General features: G+C 39.7%; 2 protein-coding genes across 4 annotated transcripts in view; one reads left to right on the plus strand and one right to left on the minus strand.

Moving 5' to 3' along the window:
- Positions 1–18,838, plus strand: part of ITGA2 (integrin subunit alpha 2) — a 107,414-nt gene extending 88,576 nt beyond the window's left edge. Inside the window, exons 24-30 of the mRNA XM_022597700.3 lie at positions 2,029–2,131; positions 3,619–3,729; positions 4,699–4,803; positions 6,840–6,953; positions 11,683–11,772; positions 14,465–14,581; positions 15,038–18,838. Coding sequence (XP_022453408.1) covers positions 2,029–2,131; positions 3,619–3,729; positions 4,699–4,803; positions 6,840–6,953; positions 11,683–11,772; positions 14,465–14,581; positions 15,038–15,118 — 721 coding nt within the window. The 3' untranslated portion in view covers positions 15,119–18,838. The remainder of the gene's footprint in view (positions 1–2,028; positions 2,132–3,618; positions 3,730–4,698; positions 4,804–6,839; positions 6,954–11,682; positions 11,773–14,464; positions 14,582–15,037) is intronic.
- The window catches only part of MOCS2 (molybdenum cofactor synthesis 2), a 34,774-nt gene continuing 17,923 nt past the window's right edge, over positions 3,694–20,544 (minus strand). Inside the window, exons 7-8 of one of the 3 annotated variants that reach the window (XR_002647976.2) lie at positions 19,496–19,626; positions 3,694–19,097 (exon numbers count right to left, since the gene is read on the minus strand). The gene's annotated coding sequence lies outside the window, so the exon portion shown is untranslated. Of the gene's footprint in view, positions 19,627–20,544 lie in introns of all 3 variants that reach the window. The other 2 variants (XR_016392644.1, XM_022597721.2) reach the window with 2 other exon arrangements.

Consider the following 20,544-nt stretch of genomic DNA (forward strand, 5'->3'; position numbering starts at 1 on the left):
TATTTTAAGATGAAATAAATACAATACTGAAGTGGGACTTCACTTTTACTAACATCTTGGCTATGTATTTTTTGTGATGGTAAATTGGATTCTCAGACATTCTCATATTCTTTTAAGTATATCATGCAGTTAAAAAAAGTATGGAGAATTATAAAGAATAAAGCTAAAGTGGCTCCTAATCCTACCTCTCAGATAATTTCTCTTAATGTCTTTTGTAAAAAAAGATATTAAATGTACATGGATAGAAAATCCAAACATTACAGAAACGTACACAACGAAAGTGAAATCATCCCTCCGCATCTCCTCTGGTCATTTTGTAGATGACTAACTTGACTGTTTTCAGAATACCTTCCAGATACAGGGTTTATTTATCTACCAGGATATATGCATCATACACATACACACACACACACATACACATACACACACACACACACACACACAGTTTACTTTTTTTGAAAAAAAGTCCTACCCAATTATTGAGTATATCCCTTAGGAATCACTTTGATACTGTATAAATGTGTAATTATTTTGTGCAAATATGACGGACGGAAATAGATGACAGAATTACTTCTAAAACAAGATCCGCCTGAGTATAGCTAACTGCTAATATAAATATATTGATCAATACTTAAGTAACTGAAGGAACACTTAAGTAACATGGAAAAATACTGGATCTCTTTAAAATGCAAAAATAGAGCATATTAATCAATTTAAAAACTGGCCATACTTAGGGGCTCGCACAAAGATCTTCTGGAAGGCAAAGGGAATAATTCATGGATGTACAGCCAGACTTTCTGTTTTATTTTCTTTTATTGTAATTAATTTTTATTGGGGTCAGGCTTTCTGTTTTAAATCCTAGTCTGTTTTCCCATTTTCCATGTAAGGCTGACAAATCATTGTTTCCTCTCATAGACATAACCTTGACAAATACTACATCTACTTAAGTCCCTATGGCATATTTTCCTTTTGAGAATTTGGGAAAAAATTCTAAGGCATAAAAAGGCAAGATTTTCAGTAAAGAAACCAAACAACTCTATCTCAGAAAATATCCAGTCCAATTTTTTTTTTTTTTTAGGAAATAGAATCAACATCCTGTAGTTAGGATAAATTGTCTGTTGGAAATAAATATTGCTTCTCAGACTCCCATCCCTGCTATATACCCTCCACCCCTCAATGAAGCTACCCTAGTTGAAATCCATCCTCAGATTCCCAGAAATGAGTGAAGAGAGGGAATGGTATTCAGTTACCTTCCAGTCTGAGTGGTCCTATGGGGTTCCCTCTGGCCTGGTCATCATTTCACTTGCAAACCCTACTCAGCCCCAAGCAAAGAAGTCCAATTAGGCCAGTGCCTCTAGGCCTAGTCTAATAAAACTCCTGGGTCAGCCACCTTAGAGATGGTCTGTATGGTCAGTGGTGGAAACAGACTGACCAACCCCAATTCAGACCAAAGTGTCAGAGCTGGTTTGGAACTAGGGAAGAATAGGGAGAAGGAAGAATAAATAAAATGTATACCCCGTTTCACAGGCATCCAGTGATGAGTAGTGTAGGAGCTAATGCCCGATATCTTATCATGGTATTTCAGCCATCATACCAAGTGGAAAATCCTCTGCCTTATAAATCCATTCATCCAATCAGTAAGGACCAAGTGTCCCTATATTAACACACCTGTCAATATATCTTGACATACCTGTCAAGATATAATATCTTGAGAAGAGTTTCACTACAAATTCTTAATACATTTGTACTTATTTCAGAAACTTTACAACTGATACACAGATAACACAAAGAATCTCAGCAGAGTGATCATTAAGGGATATGTTTTGAAAGGAACTTGTTTTAGCCTTAGAAATGTATAACTGGATCATAAGTCCATAATAAGCATTTGTTTTCATTTAATGTTTTGTACCTAAATGTAAACTCTTGCACTTGTAAAATAAGCTAGAAGATATTTAGATAAAAGAAATATTAAACTTCAAGAACAACAGCATAACTAAAATATTCGGCTTTACAAACATCATCCAACAGATCTACCAACATAAATTTTTATGAAGTCTCCTCGGATGGGAATATTCCTTCTATTGTGAACAATTTTGAAGATATTGGTCCAAAATTCATCTTCTTCATTAAGGTTGGTAAACCTGACATAAGAATGGAAAATCAAGAGAAAGGGGGGAAAAAAATGAGGGCAGGAGGAGAAGAAGAAAGTAAAAAGAAGTTGAAATATACCAGTGGTTCTCAAACTTGAGCACGCATTAGAATCACCTGGAGTCTTGTTAAAACACATGTCACTGGGCTCCATCTCCAGTATTTCTGATTCAAAAGGTCTGGGGTGGACCTAACAATGTGCAGTTCTAACAAGTTCCCAGGTGACGCTGATGCTTCTGGTCCGGGTGCCATACTTTGAGAACTACTAAGGTAGACCATTGATAAGTAAACAGGTGGGCTTTGTACATAGTTATGTGTCCTGGGTAAGAGATAATTGATGTATTTTGAAAGCAAATGTTGCACATTAATCAACAGAGCAGTAATATAATGATATTACTATGGACAAAAGTCTCTGAAATATAATCAGTATGCCAATTTATCCTTGGAAACCACTTCTATTTGAGAAGCTCACCATTTGTATACAAATATTTATTTTGTACAGTCATGCTAAGTAGTATATAAAAATATTTTAAAATCAGTTTCTATTGGCTATTAGTAAAGTACAAAGTACAAATTTAAAGTTTGTTTTCAGTTATATAAAGAGAAATGAATTTATGAGAGAATTATATTTTATAATAACATTGCATAAACTTTGGAAAATAAAAAGGGAAGAATCCATCCACCACCCTTAGTCATTACCACTTTATTTTTGTACATTTTCTATAAGTCTGTCACATGGTTGCAACTCTATAATTCAGTGATTTAAAAAGTTCTTAAAGGAGTCTTGATTTGTGATCCAGATACTGGAATTTATAAAATGTACATGGTATTTGGCAACTACTTCTTTAATGAAACATTCAGTCAATTAGTAGTATATAATATTCAAAGAACATGTAATAAGTATCAGCCTTTGTATGAAGTGCTTTATGTATGTTAACCCATTTAATTCCCAGATCAGTTATGAGATTGATAGGATTATTATTCCTATGAGTGTTCTTTAAAATGTTTAACAACCGGTAGGGCATGAGCCCTGGACAATTAGGACAGACTTTCCAACAGTGAGAACAGAGGCTGTATCTGTGCATACCTACTGATGTGCCAATTATCTTTATTTTACAAATGAGAAAACTGAAGCATAAAGAGGTGAAGTACCTTGCCCAAGCCACACTGCTAGGCTAGTCAGGGGCAGAGTGGGACTTCATGCCCTAGCAGACCAAACCCACAGATGGTAGGTGTTTTTAATCATCTCCTGTCACAAATTATTTACCAGTTAAAATTGTAGATGTTGAGATTCTTCCAAGAGGTAAAACACAGTGAGCCAAAGAGTGACCATAAAGTAATGACTCACTTTCATATGGACTCACTCTTACCACTTAATAGTTGCCCTTCATCAACGCTGAGGTTATTGATCACATTCCTTCCAACATGTGTATGATGTAGCGGCAATCAGAATGTTTTCTTACTACACAGGTAACAACAGGAAGTGTTCCAGTCAGCATGGCATCTGTAATCATCCATATCCCTCAATACACCAGAGGAAAGAACCCGCTGATGTACCTGACTGGGGTGCACACGGACCAGGTAAGTGCAGCCAAATTGCCTATAAAAACGTGTACCTTCCGTACGGAAATGTTCCATGAAGTGGGGGTGGTCATGTTTGCATCATACAGACAAGAAACTGAAAAGATAACCCCTATGCACCCTGGGTGCTAGGTAACTAGCAGTTAATTTCATATTAGAAGCAGGATATTGTTATAAGAAATGTCTGAGTCTAGGGATGTACAGATGGCAGAAATTATTAAAACCTCCTTCTGACCAGCTGAAGACCTGACTTTGTCAGAGCCCTGTTTATAGAGAAGTTAGTTGGCTGGGAAGTGAGAGGTTGAACCCATAGTGGGAGAGTAGTTGGTCTACACAGCTGCAGTCAGTCGCTGGTCTTCAAGCTGCCAGCCTGGACTTTCAACTGGTAGTTGCCAACCCTGGTTGCTCATTTAATCACCTGGGTCGCTTTTTAAATACGTGATGCCCAAACCTACCCCAGGCAATTAAATCAGAATCTCCAGGGCTAAGGCTCTAGGACCAGTGTTTTTCTTTAAAAGCCCTCTGGGTATTTCTCTAAAAGCCCTCCGGCTACAGGGATGCTGCAGCCAAACCCCTGACAGTGGCTCAGCCATAGTCTAGCACTTAGCTAATGCTACAGCAGTGTTACTTCTGCGCTGTTTATAGGTGACTACAGGAAAGCAAAATCCTAAACTGTTCCACAGGAAAAAACCCTGAATTAAATAAATCACTCACAGACAAGTGTTATTACAAATTTGTGATGTGGGCTGCAAGAACCAGCGCCATGCCATCGAGTCACGTCAGGAGGATCTGAATACTTCAGGGTTTACATTAGTGATGAACAGAAGTGTGGCCAGGTCAGCACAGTGAAGAGAATCCTGGGAGCCCCTCCCCTGCCCCAACATGTGACAATAGGATTTCCTAACAAGTAAAAAATAACATCGTAAACCATCTTGCTTCCTAAGACTGATTTGATGTCCTTCTTTGTAGGCTGGTGACATCAGTTGCAAAGCTGAAATAAATCCACTGAAAGTAGGACAAACATCTTCTCCTGTATCTTTCAAGAGTGAAAATTTCCGTCATGTAAAAGAATTGGTGAGGACAGGTTAATGGGGTGAAAACTTCCTTTAGTGATTCATTGTTTGTTTTACCTGGAAATTGAGGCACTTCTTTTTTCCTGCCACCTCAGGTGGTAGAACTTTCCTATTTTGCCTTTGATGATCTGTGTGAATCAAGAAAATACATGCTGATGGGCTTCCTGGGTGGCGCAGTGGTTGGGAGTCCGCCTGCCGATGCAGGGGACACGGGTTCGTGCCCCGGTCCGGGAGGATCCCACATGCCGCGGAGCGGCTGGGCCCGTGGGCCATGGCCGCTGAGCCTGCGCGTCAGGAGCCTGTGTTCCGCAGCGGGAGAGGCCACAGCAGTGAGAGGCCCGCGTATGGCGTATGGCAAAAAAAAAAAAAAATGCTGAAATCTAGGTTATTGGAATTATTATTTATGCCATTATTATAAAATACATGTTCCAAATTTCATGATATTAAAAGGACTCCATGTCAAACTGGTTTTGTGTCGTGCACAGTGGAAACGTTGCAAAGAGCTGAGTGGGAGCTGGGCATGTGTGGGAGGTGAAGCCCCCCTCACCTCCTCCACATAAGCACTGACGTCTTTTATTGAGCTGTTAAATCTGACTCTCTGACCACCCTTCTCTGTTTTCAATATTTTCTCATCTCCTGCTCGAGAGTTATGCCACTTTTTTGGGAAAGACACTTGTCTAGCATCTAGCATGGCGCTTGGCACATATGAAGTATTCAAATAAGCAAACATTTAGTAAACAGTAAAACCTAAACCAACCTCAGTTCTCCCCTATGAACATTGAAATTCTCCTGTTTTTCTTTTATTGCAATTATTTTATTTCATGAAGGATGGGAAAACAATGAACAGTTTGTTATTTAAGTAACTATAGTGTAATTACAGTGTAAATGTGGTCTAAATCTGAACAGAGGTATGTAAAAATGCTCAGGAGAAACTCATCTCAGGGTATGAAAATGTTTTGATTTTGTAAAAAAGGCAACTTCTGTGAACAATATAGAGGAAACATAAGACGAAAAACAAAGAAAAAACTAAAGTTCTCCAGAAATCTAACAGCTGGCCACTTAACATTTAATGAACATTCTTCCTTACCTCTAATCATTAACCTACATATAAGCACATGTACACTGTTACATAAATGGACCAAGCTACCTTTTTTCATTGGCCGATATGTCACAGATCTTTTAATAGGCTTTATTTTTAGAGCAATTTTAGGTTCACAGCAAAATTGAGTTTAAATTACAGAAATTTCCCATATACCTCTTGCCCCACTTACCCACAGCCTCCCCGCCCCCCCGGAGTGGTACATTTGTTTCAATTGATGAACCTACACTGACACATCATAATTACCCAAAGTCCATGGTTTACATTAGGCTGCCCTTGATGCGTGTTCTGTCAGTTTGGACGAACGTATAATGACATGGATCCACAATTACCGTGTGCAGAATAGTTCACTGCCCAGAAACCCGTGTGCTCCACCTATTCATCCCTCCTTCCCCCCTAACTCTTGGCAACCACTGATTCTTTTACTGACTTTTTTAAAATTCAAGGAATGCATCTGTATCATGAGGTTACTAAATTGTACTACATTTTGTGTATGTATACTCAGTAATTTACTTAACTAGTACACTGTTGATAAACACGGATTGTTTAGTCTTTGGAGTTTTTTTTTTTATCTTACACTAGAGTATAGTTGATTAACAGTCTTGTGAGGGTTGTTGTTTCTCTTTAACTCTGATAAACGCTAGTTCCGTTAACAGGCCTGCTGTGCTTTTCTGCACACACTTACGATTATCTCCTGAGGCCTTCCACACACATGGGAAGTGGCAGGGGCAAAGGACATGCACTTTTTACATTTTGAGGCAAAATGCTAAAATCTCCAGAAGAAGGGTTGTAACTACTACTAATAGTTCATGAGATTGCTCATTTCCTTAGATCCTTCCCAGTACTGGGTTTTATCTGTCTTTGTAAAATTTTGGTGTTTATTTTTTTAAAGCTTGTACTAACTCTCTCTTCTTTTACCCTTGACTCCAACCTGAAAGAACTGCAGAACCGCTTCATGTAGTAACATCACCTGCTGGCTGAAAGACCTTCAGGTGAAAGGAGAATACTTCCTTAATGTGTCTACCAGAATCTGGAACGGGACTTTCGCAGTAGTAAGTGTCAGCTTTGTTTATTCGGCTCATTGATAGCATTGAAACATAAGCCTTCACCGTCAATAAGGTCGCACCCTCTGACAAAATCAGCATTCTGACTAATGTCAGCCGTGCCCAGTGACCCAGAGCAATCTTACCTTGGAAGGCAGTGTGCTTCCATCCCTTTCCAAAGCTTGCCCAACCTGGCTGTGCCTCAGAATCACCTGGGCTGCTTGTAAAGCATCTGCTTCTTAGACTCCATGCCAACCTACTAGAGCAGAATCTCTGGAAATGGTGTCAGGATCCCCTCAGCTGCCTGGGGTGCCATGGGCCACCTGCTCTGTCTTCCTCCCCCTGCTCTTGACTTTTCTGACTTATGGTCTCCACCACACCCAAATCAAAGCGCCTCAATTCCCTGTGCTCCCAGGTGACTGTTGATTGATCTCAAACTACCTGGTAGATGAATCTAACCTAAGAATCCATCTTCCTATATTAGAGCCAGGTGTAGCCACTCTGCTCTCCTGTTTTTAATCCCTTCTCTGGTGAAAGCCCCAGTGTGCTTACAATTTTTTTTAAGTCATTTCAGTCTCACAAGTTTGAGGAATGTGCCAAAACAACGTCAGAGTGTTTTTCCAATTGGCAGGTGTGACTTGGCAGTAGTGATACCTGCTTTCAGCAGAGATTTCGGTAGCCAGAATTTCAATCTGGCACGGGAAGTGTAAGGATGGACAGAGCTCCTTAAATCTGACTACATAAGCGGCGAGCTGTTCATTTTACTAACACTGGCTGTGATTGAGGCAGCAAAACAGAAATTAGTTTGAAACCTCCAGGGGGCCTTGTGGCTCACAGTGAAATTTTTTTAAACGAATAAATCAGTCTTCAAGGTGCTTACCAACCATACCCTATTCCCTATTTTCTAACCACTTCATGATCTCTCCAACAAACCTCTCCCTGCTATGGAGTTTTATGTCACATCAGAGAACTTGGCTCCCTCCGAACTTGGCCCCGGAACCAAAATATAAGCAATATTCTTCGATAAAGACACAATAGAAAGAGGAATTGTGAAAGGCAGGTGAAAAACTAGAGAAGTGGAGGAGTGAGGAGTTGGGTTTTCTCCTTGTTTGCCTTTATTTGGTTTTCTTGTTAGTTGCATTTGCTTTCAAGCCTTCAGGATGCCTCTAAATCCTGTAAGACTGCAAAGCAGGCAGTTATACCATCATCCCAGCTGCTGCAGTTTGGCGCTCAGTTTTACCCATTGGATCTTGGCTCCTTGGATTTGAGGAACAAATGTTTTCATAGTAACCTTTGCCAGCTGGGAAGGAAAACTGACTGTTGCAAATCAAAAGGCAATCACCCCGGCTCTGTAAAAAGCATCTGGTTTTTCTTGAGTTTGTTTAAAGCTACATCATTTTAACTGTAAGACTTTTTATAGTACCTTCCCCAAGGTTTTCAGAAGCAGCAGTTTCGCTTCTGGAAGCAAAATTCTGAAGAAGTGTATTATTTATGCTTTTTCAACATGGTTATTATAATAGTTAAGCTGAAAAACACCCATGAGAGTTACTGCATATCATGTCCTACACATCTTCCTCCTTCATGAAAGGTCAAATGTTTATCCCCACCTTGTTTTGAACCATTTCAACAGTGGATGTTCTCAGACCATCTAGGAGATCCAGTCTGAAATACGAATCCTACCTCCTGTATTAGAGCCCATGAATATACTACCTTTTGCCCTTTTTCTGAGGTAGTGCAAGTCAGCATTTCAAGTAATTTCATCACAAAGTGATTGCTCAGGCTTCCAAATCAGTGGCATTGTTGGTTGCCCTTTGTAAGGAAAAGGCTTGTTGAATGCTAGCAGGTGTGTGACTTCAATCTCCTGGGTGTGCATGGTACCCCTACCGTTACTTGTTAACCCTGCAGGATACTGCGTACCCGTGCAAAGGGCCAGACTTAGGAGGGCAGATATATCAGTGTTGTAAGGAAATTCTTTCATCTCTAGTCTGCAGGGACTATTAAGTAAGAACATCCACTTAACTGTTACTCCTTTTTAAATTTAAACCATCATCAATACTCCTAATGTTCCCCAAATAATGTATGTTTGAGAGACCAGTGATCAGGGTTAACTTCTACTGCAATCTTCCATCTTGAGAAAATTAAGGCTAATCAGAGACTGAGCCAGTGGAAAGGAAATAAATTGCTCACTTTTTGGATATGCATTCTCTCTTTCTGGCTCCCAGATATAGTTTAGCAAATTACCTCATGGAGTGTATTGAATTATGTGCCCTAGTAACCACAAAAACTAAATCCTAGTAGCCAGATCATGTGAAGGCAGTTCTCAAATCTGGGCATTGTATTCCATCTCGAAGTAAGTGTCAGTCCCGATATTTGATTATAGAGAAAACAATATACACATCAGTAATGTATCCACTGAAAAACAGATTATTTTTCTGTAACTAGATTCAGGAATGCATGTAAAATTATTTCATTTTTGGAGGTTACTAATAACATCAGCATAAAATGTATGTCCTTCCTATATGCCTGCCCCCAATCCAGTATTTTTTATAAAAATGCTTAGATTAGGAAATCTGAAATTATTACTCATGTTATCTAGCACGGACACAAGGTTTAGGATGTCTGCCACTGACAAGCATGGTCTTTAAACAGTATTATTTTACACATGTGTACCCAGAAGAGAAATTCTCTTCCTTTTGAATCTGATTTCACATTGTTTTGTGATTTATTCAGGTAAATATTTAAAGACACCAAGTTTTCAATTTTCTCTCATGTCACAAACTTTGTTGTTTTTAAAAACCTAAACTATTATCTTTCCCAATTAAAAACTTCATTTCTAAACCCTTGTTTTTCACCCCTGTTTACAAGTTAGTTACCAGGAGGGACGCTTTAACCGGCTGGTATCTAAACCCCAACCCCCAGAGGCTGTTTTTTTTTTTTTTAACATCTTTATTAGAGTGTAATTGCTTTATAATGGTGTGTTAGTTTCTGCTTTATAACAAAGTGAATCAGTTATACATATACATATGTTCCCATATCTCCTCCCTCTTGCATCTCCCTCCCTCCCACCCTCCCTATCCCACCCCTCTAGGTGGTCACAAAGCACCGAGCTGATCTCCCTGTGCTATGCGGCTGCTTCCCACTAGCTATCTATTTGACATTTGGTAGTGTATATATGTCCATGCCACTCTCTCGCTTTGTCACCGCTTACCCTTCCCCCTCCCCCTCCCCATATCCTCAAGTCCATTCTCTAGTAGGTCTGTGTCTTTATTCCTGTCTTACTCCTAGGTTCTTCATGACATTTTTTTCTTAGATTCCATATATATGTTAGCATACGGTATTTGTCTTTCTCTTTCTGACTTACTTCCCTCTGTATGACAGACTCTAGGTCCATCCACCTCACTACAAAGAACTCAATTTCATTTCTTTTTATGGCTGAGTAATATTCCATTGTATATATGTGCCACATCTTCTTTATCCATTCATCCGATGATGGACACTTAGGCTGCTTCCATCTCCTAGCTATTGTAAATAGAGCTGCAATGAACATTTTGGTACATGACTCTTTTTGAATTATGGTTTTCTCAGGGTATATGCCCAGTAGTGGGATTGCTGGGTCATATGGTAGTTCTATTTGTAGTATTTTAAGGAACCTCTATACTGTTCTCCATAGTGGCTGTACCAATTGACATTCCCACCAGCAGTGCAAGAGGGTTCCCTTTTCTCCACACCCTCTCCAGCATTTATTGTTTGTAGATTTTTTGATGATGGCCATTCTGACTGGTGTGAGATGATATCTCATTGTAGTTTTGATTTGCATTTCTCTAATGATTAATGATGTTGAGCATTCTTTCACGTGTTTGTTGGCAGTCTGCATATCTTCTTTGGAGAAATGTCTATTTAGGTCTTCTGCCCATTTTTGGATTGGGTTGTTTGGTTTTTTTTATTGAGCTGCATGAGCTGCTTGTAAATTTTGGAGATTAATCCTTTGTCGGTTGCTTCATTTGCAAATATTTTCTCCCATTCTGAGGGTTGTCTTTTGGTCCTGTTTATGGTTTCCTTTGCTGTGCAAAAGCTTTGAAGTTTCATTAGGTCCCATTTGTTTATTTTTGTTTTTATTTCCATTACTCTAGGAGGTGGGTCAGAAAGGATCTTGCTGTGATTTATGTCATAGAGTGTTCTGCCTATGTTTTCCTCTAAGAGTTTGATAGTTTCTGGCCTTACATTTAGGGTTAGGCCAGAAAGCTTTTGACAAAATTCAACACCTACTTATGATAAAAACCCTGCAGAAAGTAGACATAGAGGGAACTTTCCTCAACATAATAAAGGCCATATATGACAAACCCACAGCCAACATCGTCCTCAATGGTGAAAAACTGAAACCATTTCCACTAAGATCAGGAACAAGACAAGGTTGCCCACTCTCACCACTATTATTCAACGTAGTTTTGGAAGTTTTAGCCACAGCAATCAGAGAAGAAAAGGAAATAAAAGGAATCCAAATCGGAAAAGAAGAGACTTCGTTTAATTTGCTATTGCAGGGCCCAGTCACCCGCACGGTTTAAGTTCCCACATGGGGTCCCAGCATATCGGCGATTTAAGCACACGTGGATGCTTGAGTCTTCAGAGTTGGCATTTGCTCTTGTCACTTTCCACAAGAACATAAATAAGGAACATGCCAAGTTTTATACATTAACTTCTGCTAGGATAAAATATACTCTTTATTCTTCTTATGTTCCAGTCGACTTTTCAGACAGTACAGCTGACAGCAGCAGCAGAAATCAACACCTATAACCCTCAGATATATGCGATCGAAGAAAACACCGTCACGGTGAGTGCATCACATCCCTACCTGTGGGCGCTGGAGTCTCTGACAGGCATTCCATTTCTGACCATTTACAACAGTCACTTTCGCATCTACATGTATATAGAAGTATCTTACTGAAACTCTGAAAGGCTAATGTTTATCATGCTGAGCTTTTGATAAGGGTGTTTGCTACTCAAAAAAGGCCCCTGGCGTACTTGCCCTCCCCCTCGTGCCCACACTGGCAAAGCTGGATCAGAAGTGATGATCTGACAGGAGGCACAAGGGGCCCCATCTTGCTGTGGCTCCCTCCTCCCTGCTCCAGGCATCAACCAGCACCATGGCTCCTCCTTTCTGCTCATGCTTATACGAAGCAGTTTACATCCTCGGCCATGAAATCTAAGTCATGCTCCTTTGAATCATACATAGTATTTTACAGTATTTTTGAAAGTGCTTAAGTATGCTTAATAAATAAGGCATTTATTAGAGGGCTTTTTCTTTTTTTTAGCAGTACTCTTTAAAACTAGACACTTACACTGTGTGAAACATCCATTCATTCATTAGATCTTCAGTCTAGAAAACTATAAATGCTTCTCTTGATTTAAAAAAAAAAAAGGGTTTGGCAAAGAAATGTACGTTCACAGAAAACAAAGGCTCACTGTTCCAAGAACTGGCACGGGACAACTTTGCTTCACACTGGAACTCTGGTTAGAATATGCCATATTTAGATATAGCAGGATTTCCATGCTCAGCTAATCTGCTGGCAGAGCCCTGGGCATCTTCCTCCCAACGCTTTTGTTAGGAATTGGAAGCCAGTTCAAGACTCCGCCCCGAGGCCAGCTTGGCAGCTGGCCCCAGGCCACTAGTCCACTGCTGCAGTCTGTGGACTTGGCTAAAAAGCCAATGGCCTTGTGAACTCTGGACCTCTCTCGATGCCTGAGAGTGGAGCTCACAGCCCTGCTGTCCCACTATTGCCCCAGCAGAAATGATTCCACAGAGAGGATGCTGCTCTGCTTCTGGTTTAGTACTATCAGCGAAGGCCCGCACCCTCTCTTCAGAGGCTGGGGTGTGGAAAGTCAGAAACGGAGCCAAAGGAAACGTGGGCTTCAAATTCAAAGTGCTATGAACTAAGCCTCGGGAGGGGGGAAGTACTATAGATATTTTAAAAGTTCATTTCAGAAAAATGTAGTGTTCAGACAATACCTGGACCTCTGCTGAAATCTGGGTTTTTTTAGAAAGCGTATTAAATAAATGCATTAATTAAAAATTCAAAGTAACAATTTCAATGAACCTTTTGGGAGAGTTTTCTTTTCATGGTTTTCTCTGAGCAATACTGATAAGTAATAGAGGCCAACTATTACTTGTGTCTATAAAAATATTTTTTGAATCCAAATAACTTAAATAAATTTTAAAATTATATTTTGGAATCCAAATAATAAATTGACCTATCCCTATAGGTAGACAAGTGATTCTTAAATTTATTTGAATTCCAAGCCCACTTAAAAAGCCAATACAAAAATCATGTACTCATAGTTCCCTAAAGATCCATGGAGCCTGGATTAGGAAGTTCTAGAATAGTGAGAAGTAAGGATATGACTGCCACTAAGCAGTGAACTACATGAATCTAGTTATTTTATTCCTAAATTTATAAAGCCTTAGTTTAGCTCTTAAAAATCCAAATGAGAAGAAATATAGTCACCAAAAGGCCAGACTCAAGTTTAGCCCAACTCATAAATTCTGTGGTGAAAAACAGCTTATCTGCCACTGTAATTCAGTGTTAAATCAAGTAAATAAATTAGGTTTTCTCCCCTTGTTTGGCTCCAAAATTAGCTCTTTAAAAATGGTTGTGATTCTTTCCCCAATTAAAAAAAAAAAAAAAAAGAATATACAGTTTTACTGTTAGAACTCTTACGGCAGCCGTGCTATTACAAAGCCACAAAGACTGCCAGGAAGTGGACGTTAAGAATCACGTGTAAGGGCTTCCCTGGTGGCGCAGTGGTTGAGAGTCCGCCTGCCGATGCAGGGGACATGGGTTCGTGCCCCGGTCTGGGAAGATCCCACATGCCGCGGAGCGGCTGGGCCCATGAGCCATGGCCGCTGAGCCTGCGCGTCCGGAGCCTGTGCTCCGCAATGGGAGGGGCCACAACAGTGAGAGGCCCGCGTACCGCAAAAAAAAAAAAAAAAAAGAATCACGTGTAACCTCAAGGGCAATTTATCACTGAAAAGGTGACCTTGAGCCCTGAGATATTACTTCTACTTGTTAACAATCCATATCAAGTAAATCAACATTTTAGGAGCCCAATTCATAGTAGTTGTTGTTGTTACTGTTTAATCACAAGGGATCTGTGTTAATTTTTTGACTCTCCTCCCCAAGACTGGGTTCCAAATGCTTTCACTTGATGATGAGGCTGGATGCCAGAAACTAAAGTTCCAAATTTCATAAATGATTAAAGCATCTGAGACTGTCAGAGATGACATGTCCACTAAATACTGATGCAGTGCAGTTAAAGGAAGGAAATGGGAAGACTTGCACGCCTTGCCTGTATTTGCAGGAGCATTTTCTCTCGAGATTGTACTGTACAATATTTAACTGAGGAATGTGATCGTGAGGAAGTCACATCCCCTTTCCAGACCGTCACTTACAAAATTAGAGGATTTGACCATCTCACTTTTTTTCAGTGCTAAAATTAATGCAACTGTTTTGTATATACACTTACAGATTCCCATTACCATAATGAAACCCCACGAGAAAGCTGAAGTACCAACTGGAGTTATAGTAGGAAGTGCAATTGCTGGAATCCTTTTGTTATTAGCTCTGGTTGCAGTTTTATGGAAGGTAAGAAATGTTTCATATTTAAAAGATACAGGGGTCCTGAAGACCTCTGTCTTGAATTTCCTTATCACAGAGCAAACCTGTTTTATATGGTACCTCCTCGTCTATCATAAGAAAAAAGGAAATGCAAGTTTATTTGCAAATTCTCACTCATGTTCTTGAAAACAGTCAGTAAGGATTTTATCTCCTTGGTCTTGGTCCCTTTTCTCCAACCTTCTTTCATCCAGACACTGAATGTTTTGTTCACCTGCAAGTAAGCAGACCCTGAAAAATTTAACTTTATGCAATTCATTGCAACTCTGGGTATTAATCTCCTCACTGAAGGGCTGATGCCAGGTCAATACTCTGCACACTGACCTCTCCAGCTCCCCATGATTCCCAGAGGTGCAAGGAGAGGGGAGTCTGGGTCCATTCAAAATAAGCCAGAAGTGGTAATGTTTTTACATCATCATCTTACAGCTTGGATTCTTCAAAAGAAAATATGAAAAAATGACCAAAAATCCAGATGAAATTGATGAGACCACAGAACTCAACAGCTGAATCACCCAGCAGTTCCCACTGCAGTGGGAAGGGGCAGCATCACAGCCAGGTTTACTATTCGCATGAATGGGTTTCTTAAAAATCCCAGTGTAACTTAATAATGTAATAGGTAAACTAGAACTGCAGGTCAGTTTGGAAAGAAACTGTGAGGGATTTGGGAGGGCAGAGTATAAAGGGTAAAAGACTATTTTATGTTGGGGGGAAAGTGATCTTTACGTTGGCTGGTCCAGAGTTTACATGAAATGCTTCCAAACAGGAGAACTCTTAAAGAAAGATATAACCTTTCTCAGAACATTTTTTGGGCAAAAACTCAATCATTTAAAATGATTGTTTTTAAACAACGGAAGTGGAAGTACTCGGTACAGGTATATAATTAGCTTGGATATATTGATGCTGATGGACAAAAAAAACCCCACAGGTCTTCAACTTAATGCTGCTCATCCGAAGTTGCCACAGAGGATATTTTCAGTGATAATTTTGTTTATACACTAGGTAAAATTTGCTGTTGTCAGCCCACAGCTGCTTCCTTAGAGTCCCTTTCTTGCGATGATGTACTTATCAAAACATGCTTGATGACTGGTAGGGCCCTCCTGCAGAGGAAATCTCCATTTCACTGGGGGAGGGTTAGGGGCCTAAAGGATTTAGAGGCCAAAGCACAAACTTTTGTTTAAACTCTGTAACATCATTTATGGTAGAATCTTGTCTGCTGGAGGCCCCGCCTGGAAGAAGGAGGAAATTTTTCTCCTTTAGGATGCATAACTAACTGGCTGACCCTGACGGGCTGTGGGGGGGGGGGGGACCTTGTGAATTTTTGAAAGATGAGTAATTTCTTTGGAATCCTTCCTCCTTCCACAATGAACCCCTCCCACCTCCTGGTGCCCCCATATTCTCGATGCCTGCTGCTGCCCGCCTTCCTCTCCAGGAGTCCAGAGTTTTCCACCCTCCTTGTCCAAATCTCCCACTCCCAGGGCAGCTGCTCTTCTCCAGGTGTGAGAAGGAAGTCATCTGTTTCACTTCCACACTTGCGTGAATTACTGTATAATCCCCTTAACTTCAGGGAGCTATTTTCATTTATTGCTAAATATGCAAGAAAAGCCCAAGTGAATTTCTAATTGTTGAGATTTCAGGCAGGGTAAACAAGGTAAAGTATAAACATCTCAGGAATTTGCAAGAAATTACAAGGAGACATTAGAAACCACCAAATCAGCATGTGCACCTGCTGTGCTTGTCTGTTTCTGGAGAACTTACTTACACTTCCAGAAGAAGGACCTGGGAGTTTGCTCACCAGGTAGAGTCTCATGCCCCAATTCCTGAGAGTCTTATTTAGTCATCAGATCGGGATGAAGCCTGGTGACCTGTATTTTACAAGCATCCCGGTCCTTATGATGTAAATGGGCCACCGTGAGGACCACGACCCATTTCTCCTTCTGCACCTTCTTTTCTCTACTTCTGAGCCCACCTATCCTCTAGGAGGGACTGGGAGAAAAAGGGCAGTTATGTCAGAAAGTACATACCTAAAGCTTCAGACAAGTCACTTAGCCTCTGTAAACTTCAGTGTCCTTGTTATAAAATGGGGAGACTGGGGCGGAGCTCAGCAGCGACGCTTTTAACTTTAAAAACCTACTATCTGGGTTTCTTGTAACACAAATAGACAATCCTCCAAGAATCTGACACTGAAAAGAATTCGGAGGAAAACAGGTATTTGCCCGTGGGTGCCTGTGATGGCAGTGCAGGGCTGTCTGCACAGTTACAGAATTTATTTTGCATCTGACAAAGGGGAAAAAAAAAAACCAATTAGAAATAAAACATCAGGGGTTTACAGCAAAAACAGCATGGTATTCTCTAGTTACATGTGCTAGAGCCCAATTCTTTTAACAGCTGGATTCAAACACTGTTTGTTTGTTTCATTCCAAGAAAAATTGTTTTAAAAAAAGAGTGGAGGGGAAACTGGTCATTAAGTTGATAAAGACTATTTAATAAACTGGGTAACTGCTGTATATATTTACTAGTCTTTTGATGTAATATACTGAGAACATTGGAAGTCATCCTTTTATTTTACTCTGCCTCCCCTACCTTAGAGGATAAACACTAATCTGAGGTCACGTACTCACAGGGAGCTTGCGAGCTCTGGCAAGCCTTGCCTTGGATGAGCCGCCTTGACGGCACTGTCTCCATGAAGGAGTTGGATTACTATAAACTAAAAAATTAGCCATTTGTCTCTGCACCATTTATCACACTGGGGCAGGGTTTCTCAGCCTGGGCACTACTGACATTTGGAGCCAGGTAATTCTTTCTTGCGGGGGGCCTGACCTGTGCATTGTGGGATGTTCAGCAGCATCCCTAGCCTCTGGCTATGGCCTCTACCTACGAATACCAGACGCTCCCTCTCCCACTCATCGTGGTGATCAAAAAATGTCCCCAGACATTGGCTAACGCCTCCTGGAAGGCAAAATCACCCCGACTGAGAACCACTGCGCTAAGCAAGTGGCCTAAATATACAACTTCTGTTACCAGATCACAGATTTGAGGCAGAGGCTCTAGTGAGGAGTATTTCTCAAGCACTTTTAAGCAAAGGTTGAGTATTCATCCAAGAAATTAAAAAATTATTTGAGAAAAAAAGCTCTGTATTCCTATTCAGCCATACTTTTATTTTAAAAGTAAGTAGAATATGGGGCTTAAAAGATGTCATCTTTCAAAGTTTCCATTTCATAAATGGTGTATAGACAGTATGTATAGAATGTGATAAGAATTGAGTTGCTTCATGCATGGCTGCCACACAAGCCTTACAAAATACTAAAGTAGAAACAGCCTGTGAAAAAATTGCATTGAGATTTGAATTTGTGCATTGTCCATTTTAGCAGCAAAATGAGAACTGGACAGATTCCTAGCTGGCTGTGCTATTTTTATAAAATAGTAAAAGTTATTAAATGTGAAAAAACTAAAACCAATTTATCATAATCACACAAGTGATTATACTACAAGTTATTATAGAAAGTATAATTTTATAATCTATTCTGATATACAGCTGTAATGTAATATGACAGTCCCATAAATGAAGACATCATTAAGCAGAAAGCATTAAACAGGATTCCTCAAACTGAGCTCCCTGGTCCATCATTAATACAATTTATATACACAGCTTTTAGGACTATGCCCTCATTAACACATACTCATTTCAATCAATTCGAAAGACTAGACCTCTAGAGGTAAAAGGTATACATGGGGGTAAAGTTTGAATCAAAAATGTTAACTATTTCTTTGAACCTTAAAGAATGAAAATGTAGCCATTATGTAAATATTAAAAAATGGTTTCACTCGTACCTGATTTATTTTGGCAGATAAAGTCAAAATGTAAATGTATATATTGCACAACTATGTTAAATTGTATTATTTTTTTAAAGACAAATTGTCTAGGATAGTTTCCTTCACACATAATGTATAAATCTTTGTTAAGTATATTTGCTTTTTTGATAAACTGGGTTTTGTCTTTTTTTCTCTCCACCAAAAATATAAAAATGAATATGCATGTTTGTATATGAAGTTCCACAATTCGTTTGATTTTTGAGAAGCAAAAGATCAAATTGGAGCAGTAATCAACATAAACTAGTTAAGAGCTTTTCTCCTATTAAAGTATAAGAATCAAACAGAAAAGTTATTATTTAATTGTAAACCCCTCTTTAAATACCACGTTACTGAATACAATTAAAATCATTTTGAAAATAAAGCTATTTACTTTGGAATTTGAATTTTACTACTTAACGTATTTCACTGTATTTATCTTACGCACTCACTGTGCTTCAGAACACATTCAAGACTCAGTAGAAGAGTGAGGATGTATCTAACCTCTTACGCCAGTAGCAGTGGCCACAAGGATGCTTTTGCAGGAGCCTTAAACCGCCTTCATAGCTTAGAGACTAGGTGTAAAGGCTTGCTCCTCACAATGTGGTCGATGGGTAGGCAGCGCTGCATCACCTGGAGGCTGTTACAAAATGCAGATCTCAGGTGCCACACAGAACTGAATTCCAATTGGAAGTTTAAGATCACCAGATAATTCATATTATGTTAGAGTTTGAGAAACTACTCTAAAGCACAACTTACCTCTAGATATAAATATGTGCTTGGTATAGAAAAAAAAAATCGGTCAAACCGCTGCAGCCTATATGAGTAGTCATCTGCATAGTTTTTTAAAAAATTTTAATAGCTAGAGGGTTTACATCTTAAGGATTAAATATGCTGAGATGAACGTGCTGAAATTATAAAACAAGATACATATCAGGCTCATAGACTGGCCCTCATTCTATAGCTGGCACATCAATGCAAATGTTGTTGGGTATGTGTCGCCTTTCACACCTATGCACAAACACCTCCAATTCCTACCAGGTGAACTCCCACGTGCCTTCCTCAGTTTGGCCCATCTCAATTCTGGTGAAGCACATCATAAGGGCAGCTGATTGCAGAACCACCACCAGTAGGCGTATCTGGTATGCTTTGTACATTAAAATACAACTCTGAAGAAAAAGAACATTCATTTTTCTTTGGATTGTCACAGAGTAGGTTAAAGACCTGTATCAAATCTACCATTCTGTCCCAAATCAGAAGTTTTATATTTATGTATTTTTAAAAAGTAATTCCTTTTATTCATTCTATATCACCTTTTAAAAACTACATAGAACATTTTAAAAAAATTCCTCATCCTATCATAACCCTTTAATATTTTAAATTAAGATACCAATTAAAGATTGGAAATAATCTTATTCAAAAGGAGGGACTGATTTTCATCTTAGGACCACTCCAACCTAACTAAAAGAAAAAGGCTACTAACTAAACTGAACTTCTTGATTCTGTGCAAAATGAAGGTAAAAAGCGAACTCAAGTTGTTCTTACTATAGCCCTAGCTCTACTGCCCTCTGCTGGGTGAGCTGCCTAACTACACCACACAAATCGTTACTGCCTTAAGAGAGGCCTTTACTACAACTAGGTGCTCAGGAACTGTGTAGGAGAGACACTGCAGGATGGGAGTGAGGAAGAGAGTGCAGAAGAAAAAGCTGCACCTATCCACTCATTCATCTATCCAGATACTTTTACACATCTGTAAGCACTACAACTACACATCGTGTCACGTGTGTTTAATTTGGGGGCACAATACTTAACACGGACAGAACTTATGAGCACTCTTGAGTGCATGTCATGGTTAGACACTGTGGTGACGGAGACAAAAAATCCCTGGCCTCAGGAAGCTGACAGTCTAGTGATGGAGATAAACGAACAGATGGAGTACATGAGGTAGTGGTTAAGTGCCACTGCAAGATACAAAGTAGAGCAAGGGAAGGGAACAGGAATCCAATTTTAAATAGGGTAGTCAGAGAAGGCTCTCTGAGGAGGTGACATTTAATTAGGGAGGAAGTGAGGAAATAAAGTGAGGAAGC

The sequence above is a fragment of the Delphinapterus leucas genome, chromosome 3 (assembly GCF_059928025.1).
Source record: "Delphinapterus leucas isolate spDelLeu-1000000601 "Yukka" chromosome 3, BTC_Dleu_Yukka2, whole genome shotgun sequence".
Classification (NCBI taxonomy): Eukaryota; Metazoa; Chordata; class Mammalia; order Artiodactyla; family Monodontidae; genus Delphinapterus; species Delphinapterus leucas.